At 36.7% G+C, this 10,314-nt stretch overlaps 1 protein-coding gene across 9 annotated transcripts; it reads right to left on the reverse strand.

Moving 5' to 3' along the window:
* Nucleotides 1-445: 445 nt before the first annotated feature.
* LOC132634913 (mitogen-activated protein kinase kinase kinase YODA) lies at nucleotides 446-10,006 on the reverse strand. Of its 9 annotated transcripts, none has more exons than XM_060351087.1 (14): nucleotides 9,872-10,006; nucleotides 8,777-8,884; nucleotides 8,079-8,171; nucleotides 6,484-7,229; nucleotides 5,641-6,375; nucleotides 5,313-5,400; nucleotides 5,020-5,082; nucleotides 4,536-4,696; nucleotides 4,341-4,416; nucleotides 3,493-3,552; nucleotides 3,301-3,408; nucleotides 3,006-3,215; nucleotides 2,210-2,304; nucleotides 446-1,622 (listed from the first exon to the last, which is right to left on the reverse strand). In XM_060351087.1, the coding sequence occupies exons 4-14, from the start codon at nucleotides 7,032-7,034 to the stop codon at nucleotides 1,088-1,090; spliced, it is 2,682 nt and encodes an 893-aa protein (XP_060207070.1). In that variant the 5' UTR covers nucleotides 7,035-7,229; nucleotides 8,079-8,171; nucleotides 8,777-8,884; nucleotides 9,872-10,006; the 3' UTR covers nucleotides 446-1,087. The 9 variants fall into 9 exon arrangements, with proteins under 9 accessions (XP_060207070.1, XP_060207075.1, XP_060207071.1 ...); XM_060351092.1 differs by having other exon boundaries at nucleotides 8,079-8,176; XM_060351088.1 differs by lacking the exon at nucleotides 9,872-10,006 and adding an exon at nucleotides 9,487-9,797.
* Between the last annotated feature and the right edge of the window lie 308 nt (nucleotides 10,007-10,314).

The raw sequence follows: 10,314 nt of genomic DNA on the forward strand, positions 1-10,314 counted from the left end.
GAAAGGTCTTTGAGAAACATTTCTCCTTCAGCAAATTTGATCAGCAATTCTTGAACATTAATTGCAACTCAATTTGCTACTATAATTGTAGATATTTAAGTGAAATTTTGGAACAGTCACATGCACATGCAGAAAACTTGAACTTCCTGATAATGATGACATGTATTCTTGACCTTCTTGGGATAGCCTTATTGCTTCTTTCATCAAAAGTTTATCACTATACTTGTATGTGTCTGCAATTATGTAATTTCTAATCTGTTTCCATCTAGATCTTGTCCTTTCATATTTGGTTACTTAACCAAATCTATACGTTCTTCAAGAAATACGATTCAGGCAAGATTCCTCCCCCGACTAACAAATTTTTTACACATACTTGCCACATATGAAATTGAGCACATTTTTTGCAAAGATATAGCCTACTTGTTTCTCTAGAAGGGCTGGGAAACATGTTCAATATCAGTTGATCCAGCCACTTGTTTGCACATCCGATGGCCGAGTTCAAAACAACAATTTATGTAAACTGATGGATGTAAACTTTAGTCAAGCATGCTTCTCCAACATTACACAGGATAAAGGTTGAACACACATTTAACTTCAAAAGTTTGGAATATGGTTGAAAATTGGATTAAACCTGGCTTTCAGGGAACCATAATACAATATACAACAGGCTTTTGCTGACAAGCTCAAACGAGTACGTAAGAGAGCTTTGCTATGAACAGTTACCAAAAATTCTAAAGCAAGCCTGAGATTCCCCGACTAGTCTTTGAATCTGTCTTCCTATGGAGTCTGCCGTCTACTGCTATGACCATTTTCAGCTCCCCTTGTATTTTAACCCGAGGAAGAAAAGCTCTATATGCCAAGAGTTTGGGAACCAGGATTCCAAAAGCGAGTTCCTAGTACCTTTTTGTGTCATTCTGCGTCTCATATAAGCAGTACCAAAATTATACACGTCTCTGAATCAGTCAAAATACACATCGTCTCCAAAAGATTTATTCAGCAAACCGCAGACCTTTTGGTATAGTTACTGTACAGTTGTTCCATGAGATATTGTAAGTACATCCATCCTTTTTCAGGCGGCTATAATAAGTTAGACCCCATTATCCCGACCAAAAACTGGAGAGCCAGGGTTCAGGTCAAACGATTGGATCAAATTTACTTGATCCCTCAGGAGCTGCTGGGCAACCCTGTTAGCTAATACTGACTGTCCCTGATATGGTTGTCCATTCACACCACTTTGAGCATGGCCCCCAAACTTATCTCCAACAAAACCATTGTCAGATGGAAGTGTTTCTCGAATCAAATGGGATTGAGAAGTCCCTCGAAACATGTCAGATTTGAGACCGTGACTAGTGTAACCGTCAGGGTAAAAACAGCTTTGGGCCCTTGGTGATGTGCCTACACCTTCTGGTGAATAAGTTGTTGGCATCATTGAGTTAAATAGTGGAACAGCACCACCACTACCACTAAGAGGTGTTGATGAACCAGATACAGCATGGGGACTTGATATGGTAGAGGGGGACAATCTTCCACTCATATGTTTAGGTGACTGTGAATGCAAAACAGGGCTCTCTATCCCAACAGGAGAAACTGGGCAAGATATGTTCCTTGGAAAAGGTAAATCGCTGAAAAACAAAATTGAATAAGAACATAGTGCTTATGCGCAGAGCTGAACAACATTACCATAAATCACACCATTTGACTACCTTATAAGAAAATTAGTTTTACCATTTGACCAACTGCAGATTAAATTAGAATTGACAAGTTTTACCATTTTTGTTCTTGTGATAAAGTAATCTGAATTACTATTTCTTGGTGTCTAGACAGAAGATAGGTTTCAAAACCGACCAACTTATGATCATGTCCTTTTCCTAGTGAATAGAATAAGTCCGCCATTTAGAGTTTATCACTAAGATTTAGAACAAAAAATAACACATGATAGTTCCTCCTGGAAAGAGGGAAAAAAAAGAAAAAAAGTAATCATTTTTGTACCAGTTGTACAAAACATATAAGGAACACCAGAGCCTTTTCCTTTCATTGACAATAGGAATTGTTATCTACACAGTCTCTAGAACTCAGATGTAAAACATTTTTTGGCAATCTGGTATTTAGTACTGATAATTTATGGCACGAAATCTAGCTTCTGCAATAATAGCAAGATGGACCAAGACCAGATTACAGGTAACTATTGTGTGCGAGATGATGAACTAACCTAAATCCAGGAAGAATTTTTGAACCTCTAGGCTGATGATGAACTGCAACTCCTCCTGAGTCCATGTATGGTGGACTTTTTAAATGTCCCACGCCCTGAAATATCAAAACAATTAAGTCAACCGTGAAAAACCCAAGCAATGATCAGCAGAGAACATATGCTCAATTTAATCATGGCATCCAGTCAGCAGAACTTTCACAAGTCCTAAAGATGGTAGATAACATCACTAGTCCCAGCAATGACAAAGAGGAGTACTCCAGACAGAGTAACAAGTGTTGCTAAGGTACCTATCAGAAATGGCAAAGACAACCTTTTGAGTACCAGAGAGGATTTACGTAACTGCATTTATGCAAAAGAAAAATCTACTAGGACCCTCAAAAGTTAACCATCCTTCTTTATTTGCTTTTGCACATTTTCTTTTTTGGTTTTTATGGCCTGCTACCTTCTCATCCAGTAGAAATAATTCTTAGTGGGAGAACTGTCCATATCATTTCAGAATGCGCTGTTCCTTTAAAGTCCTTGATTGCAAATGCATTCTTGGATACAAATGCAGTAAAGTTGGCCGTAAACCCTTCAGTAAATTCTAATATAGGTATTATAATTTCTTTCTCAACGCAGAAAATCTAGAAAAAGAAGTATCAAACTAGGGAAAGCTCAAGAAGAAATGAAAGGTCAGAAGCCGTAGTGGAAAAATAAGCCATGCTCATAGACCAATCACAAAGCAGGCAATGCATGTGATACTTTTAGTTGCCTAAGATGGGCAACATTGCCAGATGAGCAATCAAGGAAAACATACCACTGTTTCTACAGGATCAGAACTTAGAATGGCTCTTTCAACTGGAGCAGCACTTTTGACAAAGGGATGTTCCAAGAGCTGAGAAGCTGTTGGACGGTGGAGTGGATTGCGCTGTAGACATTGCCGCACAAAATCCTTGCCCTCATCTGAGAGGTGATAGGGGATTGCAGGAAGTTCCTTGCTGTTTCCAATTTTAAAAATAGCAGCGACCTATAAAACACCAACATGAATTAGAAGCACGACAAAACATTGAAACTGGATACACTTTTGGACCATCATAAACATATTAACTAACCCCCTCATACTGACTCCAAGGTGGTTTTGTTGTTGCCATCTCCAAAACTGTGCATCCAAGGCTCCATATATCTACCGCAAGATGGCAACCATTTGAATTTTTAATAACCTGATGAATAAACATATAAATGAATTAGATGAAACACAAAGCCAACATCAATAGGATAAGAGCTTGATTTATAGTAATGCAAACCTCAGGTGCCATCCAATAAGGACTTCCCTTGAAAGACAAAGGACAGTATTGACCAGTTATCTGCAAATTGTAACCGAGTAAGCTAAATAAGACCTGTAGAGAATTCTGAACAAACAAACATTTCTCCCTCACACCATCAGTTGAGACTCAATAAACTCAGACTAGCTGGAAAAGTTTAGTCCTAAATTCTCCTATTCCAACAATAGAGGCATCAGTTGATATCCCCGTGAAACCTTAGAAATATGCTATAAATTTAGGATTCTTTGGTCTAACCTAGACGGTAATTATTATAATAAAACATAAGAAAAGTTGACCCACAATCACTTCAAAGTTTATTGCTTCTGCAGCATTCCCACCTGAGACTCCGGGAAATTGCCATGAATAGCCACCTTTCATTAAGTTACAACATAGCCTCCCAATTCCCAGAGTTAATAAGTACATATTCTTATGCAAATTTGACGATTTTAAAGCTCTGGCATGCTGGATTCTCTAAATTGAAAACTCAAAACATGATACTGCAATCCTTCTGCAGTTTCTCTAACTATTTTCAAGAAGCTTTTGCAAGACTCCAGTATTCTTTCCCAAAAGGTTTAAAAATAAAAAATAAAAAACTCCAGTCTACAGTTGGACAACAGACATTGTAATTGAACCTAAAAGGAAACCTATAGATAGCAGGAACAGGACAATCACAAAGCAGATCCTAGCACTGCCTAATCTTACTTTTTTGGGTTGCCCCATGCTTTTCATAGAAGATTTGATTTGAGAAACGATGTCTTTATAGCTGAAAAAGGTTTTTTCAAGAAGCCCATATTCAAAAACAAAAGCCTGCTGCAGAAAAAAGATCATACATGTTTTGCCATCCCAAAATCTGCCAATTTAACACGGCCATCTGGGTCAACCAGTATGTTTGCCCCTTTAATATCTCTGAACAAAATTTGAAATTACATGTAAGCCATTAGACATTAACATAGGGGCTCTAAGAAAATCAGCGCCAAAAAAGAACATGATATTGCACACAAGTAATTTTTCAACAATACACCTACCTATGCACTGTGTTTTTAGCATGCAAATATGCAAGTCCAGACAGAATTTGTTGAGTATAACTTTGAATTGCAAGCTCACCCAACTGACCATATTCTTGAAGAATTTTATAGATTGAACCACCAGAAACATACTCAAGGTATATGTATAGTTTGTCATCTACCTGTAGATGGAACCGAACAAGTTATTAAGGCAATCTACATAATTATTTATAGGAATACGGAGATTAAACCTTAACATATTTTTTTACAAGGGAGCGAACAGTAACATATTAAAAAAATAAAGTCAATATTTGATATCCTGAGTATCCCAAGAATAGAACTTCTGTGCTTATCAGATATTCTTTTTGGAACATCAGTAGACTTAATCAACTTGGAATTTATCATAAATAACGGAAACTTTTGTATGAGTAATTATGACAAGGTGATACCAGCAGGAACAACTTTTTTTGATGAAGCCCAGCAGTAACAACTTTAAGAAACTTACCGTCTCAGATCCATAATATTGCACAATATTTGGATGGCGCAACTGGCTTAGCAGAGATATTTCCTGCCATATGTTGCTCCAAGTTAATTTATGAAGTCAACAACAGAAATACAATAAATATTATAGCAATAACAGTATAAATAATCATTTTTCTTTTTCTTTTTCTTTTTTGCCTCATTTTTTATTTAGCTTCAACTAAGTACTTCATGTGATTATGTTTATCAGAAAATTGGGTATAGAGCATATGTATAGTCCGGAAAAACAAATTTAAATATTTCTTTAAAGTAACTCACTTGTCCAAGCTGCTGTGCACTCTCTCTTGACTTTACATCATTTGAGAAAAGTGTTACTTCCTTCATTGCACACATCTCACCACTTTCACTACAGATTGTTATCAAGTACAAATTAAAATTAGTGTCTGTTTTGAAAAAGAGAATTTTTTTACGAGAAGAACTCCATTACTCCGCTACTTATACCTCCAGCACATCTTTATCAAAATGATCTAAATTAAAGCGTGTATAAATCTCAAGAAAAAACACGGGTAGGAATATTAAAAGCACATAAAGGCAAACATTACCAGAAATAACGAAAAAATATTGATCACCATACCCTGCTACTGACCTGTTAAAACCAAGGTACACATGTCCAAATGTGCCTCTACCAATCAGACGCCCTTTCTTCCAACGTGGCCCTGGGGTTGGAGGATTTCCTGTCCTACCAGGACTTCGTGGAATTGCAGGAGCCATTGAATATGCTGGAGAAAAACCAGAAGAATGAGGAATTGATATAGGAGGAAGAGGTAGGCGGTGACTTTGTTGTTTTCCATTATCAAGTGAAGCTGTGGAAGACTCAGCAGACGCCCCACTAGCTCGAGGATGCAAGGGAGTTACAGCACCACTATGTATCCTAGAGCCAGGACCAGGACTAGTCATTCTGGGGCTAGGTACAGGTGAACACTCAGGACTACACCTGCTGAGTGGCCAAAAGGGTTGCCCTGACATATCACCTACAATTGAATTATGCCCAGAATTCTGGCCTGAACCTGGACTAGAGCAGTGCCCTGATCCTAAGAAGGTTATATCTCCATGTGGCTTCCCTAGCCAGAAACCAGAGCTTATGACCGGTTCATGCCCAAATACCCTCATGGGACTTCTTGAAGGACTTGACATTGAGCTGTCAGGAGCACTATAGAAAGCACCATGACGAGGAATCTTTAAGTCTGGTACATAAGAGCTTAAAAGCCTCTGTCTAGGAGATGTTGGGATCGCCTGATTGTCTGATAAAAGATTAGATGACTTCAACATCTCTCCTGAGCTTTCTTTGGATGCAATAGGGGATTGAACTTTCTGCTTCAAACTGCAGAAATGTTGTGTTTATTTGTTAGAAATGCTCAAAGTAGATACTTCTACGCACTCTGTATATCAAATCGGAGCTAAACAGCACATTGTTTCAGTTTGTGCTTACCTGGAAGGACTATTCAAGGCAGTTCTGCTCCCGTTTTCATAATCGGAGGTTTGGGGACTTAGAAGCTGTGAGTCAGTAAGGTCATCACTGTCGCTGGAGCTGTCAAATGAAAAAGAAGCAGTTGGTAAGTCCCTGTCAACCCCTGCAGCAGCTGGTCCATGTGGAAGCCTAGGCGTTAGAAGAGGCAAAGTCAATGATTGCTTGGAGACTTCACCAGTCTGTGATATTACAGATGCACTGTTATCAGAGTCAATAAGATGTACATAAGAAGAGTGACCCTCAGGAAGGGGAAGTGGTTGAGAAGAAGTCCTATCAGCAAAGCCCAGAGAGCGTGGAACTGGCGTAGATGGTGATGGTGACCTTGAAACCCTTGATTGAGAACCCTTTACTAAAATTGTATCATTATGTCGACTTCGAGATGATCCAGATTTACCACTTGATTTTTCCTCAGTGAAAATCTTCAGTTTCCTCTTTATTGTGTCAATGAAATTTTCCTTGTTGGATTTCCTCCTAGCATCCTCAGATGAAGACTTCCCCCACCATGAACGCATCGCTTATATGAAATTATCGTGAGCAAGGACAGTCAACTATTGCATATACCAAAATTTTAGTTGGATACAGCCCGCTAAATAGCCAAACTCTGCAAGGAGTCCTTTTGAATGCACATTTTTCTCATAGAAGGGGTCATAGTGACTAGTTCAGCCCGCCAAAGAGCATCAAGGTTCATTTCTGACCAATGCGTTCACCTACAACCATTAAATAATTTTGGAGATTTTTTATAAAGTAATAAATTGTATTAAAGAGAGGCGAAACCACGCCCATATATAAGTAGTATACAAAAACTTTAGAGATTAGAACTTCTATGATTTAGACAGAGATATGATGCATTATATCAGTTCAATGACAAGCATTATATCTAAGGCCGTATGCAGAAGATAATGGGCTAATCAACAACACCCTTCAGATATTGATGTCTTTTTTTCTTGGTTTGTAACGGTAAAGGCTATATTAATAATAGTACCAAGATGGTACAAATAGTACAAGACACCAGAAAGATAAGCCAGATTCTCTCTTAAATCAAGTATGCTCCCACTGCACGCTACCTAGCACTTCCAAGAAATACTGGTCTATATTTCTTATATCTCCTATCTTCAGCTATTGGTGCCTTTTTTTTTTTTTTTTTTTTTTTTTTTTGAGGAAGGTAATAACTCTTCAGCTATTGATGTCTTTGCAAGCATGAACAGGTAGAAAGCCAAAGAAAAGATTCTGCATGTTAATAATTATCAAATAAATATTCAGCAAGCTAACGAATTCAGCACAACGATTTCATCCCATTTTCAGTTCTAGCGCAGAAAAGAGGGACGGACAACAGAAATTGGTGATCTATCTCTCGAAAGGGCATAGCATCAAGAAAACCTGGAACCTTTTAAATTTTAGTAAGCACTAACTACAAATTAAACAGAAGACTCAATGGAAAGCACCTCCAATCATCATCATCCACAATTTTAGAAGTATAATTGTTCAGGAGTATATCTCACAAATGCTTCAAAAATTGAAGTAAAGAAGAAGAAGAAGAAGAAGAAGAATCATCTTACACAGGCTTAAAAGTCAGTCTTGACTCCTTATGGCACAGCAGCTCAAAGAAAATTCCCATCACACCAGACAACTCAGATAGAAGATGCATTCTCCTAAGCTTCCCAAGAATGAAATCAGAAGGCAACACTCAATTATTACCTAGAATGTATAGGCTGCTCATAGTAACAAATAGTACATGTATTCAATTTATGATGCTGACAAATTTACTTAGAGAAAAGAAGAGGAATTATGATGCTAACAAGTGCTAATAATAGATGACCTGAATATTTTTCGTTATGGTTCCTAGTGTATATGCTTGAATGTGCTAACTGAAGTAGTTATTCAGAAGAGATTTCCTAAGCACAATGAACAACTTAATATATATGTTTATGTGTCTCCACGCGTATGAACACACCATTAGGCACACAACCACAGCAATAGACTTCTCTAAAGAATAACCTTTATATCAAAATTCACCTGAAACTGAATTATTTTTTTCTTGTAAACCCGAAACTGAAATCACTAGACTTGCAAAAAATGTAATTTTCCCGAATTTTAGCTGTGAAGGCAATCAAGGTTCAACACTGATCACAGAACAAGAAAGGATCAACTCAAATAAAACCTCAACCACCCACTACTTGCAAATAAAATAAACTACAGTGAAGTAAATCTAAAGCTGAGCTGACTTATGCACAAGTCAAAGTGGTAATTTAGTTACCGGGTTAGCAAGAAAGTGCTCAAGCAGCACAACAAACCGAAAAGGGAACACAAAAGCCAAAGCCCTTAATTCTAAGACTTGTGAAGACCAAACTTGCCTGAATTTCACCTGTGGAAGCAATAAAAATCAATTCTTGATCGATAAACAATAAAAGAAATAGCTGAAATGGAACATTCAACACCCACCCATTGCAAATAAACTCCAATCATTTGAATATTTACTGCAATTGGTACTTAACTATGGAATATATCAAAACCCTAAACATTTAGACTTGCAAAGACCAAAAATTTAAGTGAATTTAAGCAGTGGAAGCAATCAAAAATCCATTGTTGATCCATAAACAATTTAAAAAAAAGCTCAAATGACACATTAAATACTCACTAACAGTAAATAAAAACACAATTATGTGCATAAGCCCTAAATTTTTTAGACTTGCAAAGACCAAAAATTTAAGTGAATTTAAGCAGTGGGAAGCAATCAAAAATCCATTGTTGATCCATATACATTTTTTTTTCTTAAAAAGCTCAAGTGAAAACTTAAGTACTCACTAACAGTAAATAAAAAACAAAATTATGTGCATAAATCCTTGTGATTAGTACGTTACAGAGTAAAGTAAACTAAATTTGACTTGAATTATGCAATACATCAAAACCCTAAATTCTTAGACTTCAAAATTTTCCTAAATTTAACCAGTGGGAGGCAACCCATACCCAGTTCTTGACCCATAAATAATACTCCCGCTATCCTCTTGGTCCGTTTAAAAAGAATATTTTTTTTCCATATTTAGTAAGTTAGACAATTTAAACATGGGCAAGTTTAAAACCACGAAATTTAAATTATATTTTAGTACACATTTTTAGATTCAAAATTCTCTTTTTAAGTCAAATTAAGTATCTTAAATTGAGACGGAGAGAGTAGTAATTAAAGAAGCTCAAACGAAACCTTAAGTATCCAATAATTACAAATAAAAACACAATTATGTGCATAAATCACCATAATCAGTACGTTACAGTGAAATAAAATAAGTAGAATGTACGTTGACTTATGGAAAAAAAAGTCAAAGCCCCAATAACTTAACTTAACTTACTTACTTACCGGGTCTGGAATACAGTATCTTGAATATAATCCCGACCCGACCCGACCCAACATGTACTCATATGGGTCTTTTGTGGCACCTGTTGCAGGAGAATTAAGTGAAGTGATGAACGGATTGAAGAAAGAATTAAGAGTGTGCATGGGGTAAAGGCTACTAGCAAAGTACATGCTGAGTGGTAAATGACATATATACCCCTCATTGTCAGTATTATTTGAAGTCAAATGTGTTGACTTTGCTTTCCTTCTCATGAAATGCCTTTGATTTTTTCTATTCTTCTCAAATGTCTAGACCTTTTTTTAAGAAAAATAACTCTATTCGTCCATGTTTGACTTGACACAAGCTTTAAGGAAAAATAAATAAGATGATAATTTTACTATATCACCTCTAGTTATATTATGTTGGGAAGTGAATGGAAAATAATATAATACTTAACAATAAAGGT

This window comes from Lycium barbarum, chromosome 4 (genome assembly GCF_019175385.1).
Source record: "Lycium barbarum isolate Lr01 chromosome 4, ASM1917538v2, whole genome shotgun sequence".
Taxonomy (NCBI): Eukaryota; Viridiplantae; Streptophyta; class Magnoliopsida; order Solanales; family Solanaceae; genus Lycium; species Lycium barbarum.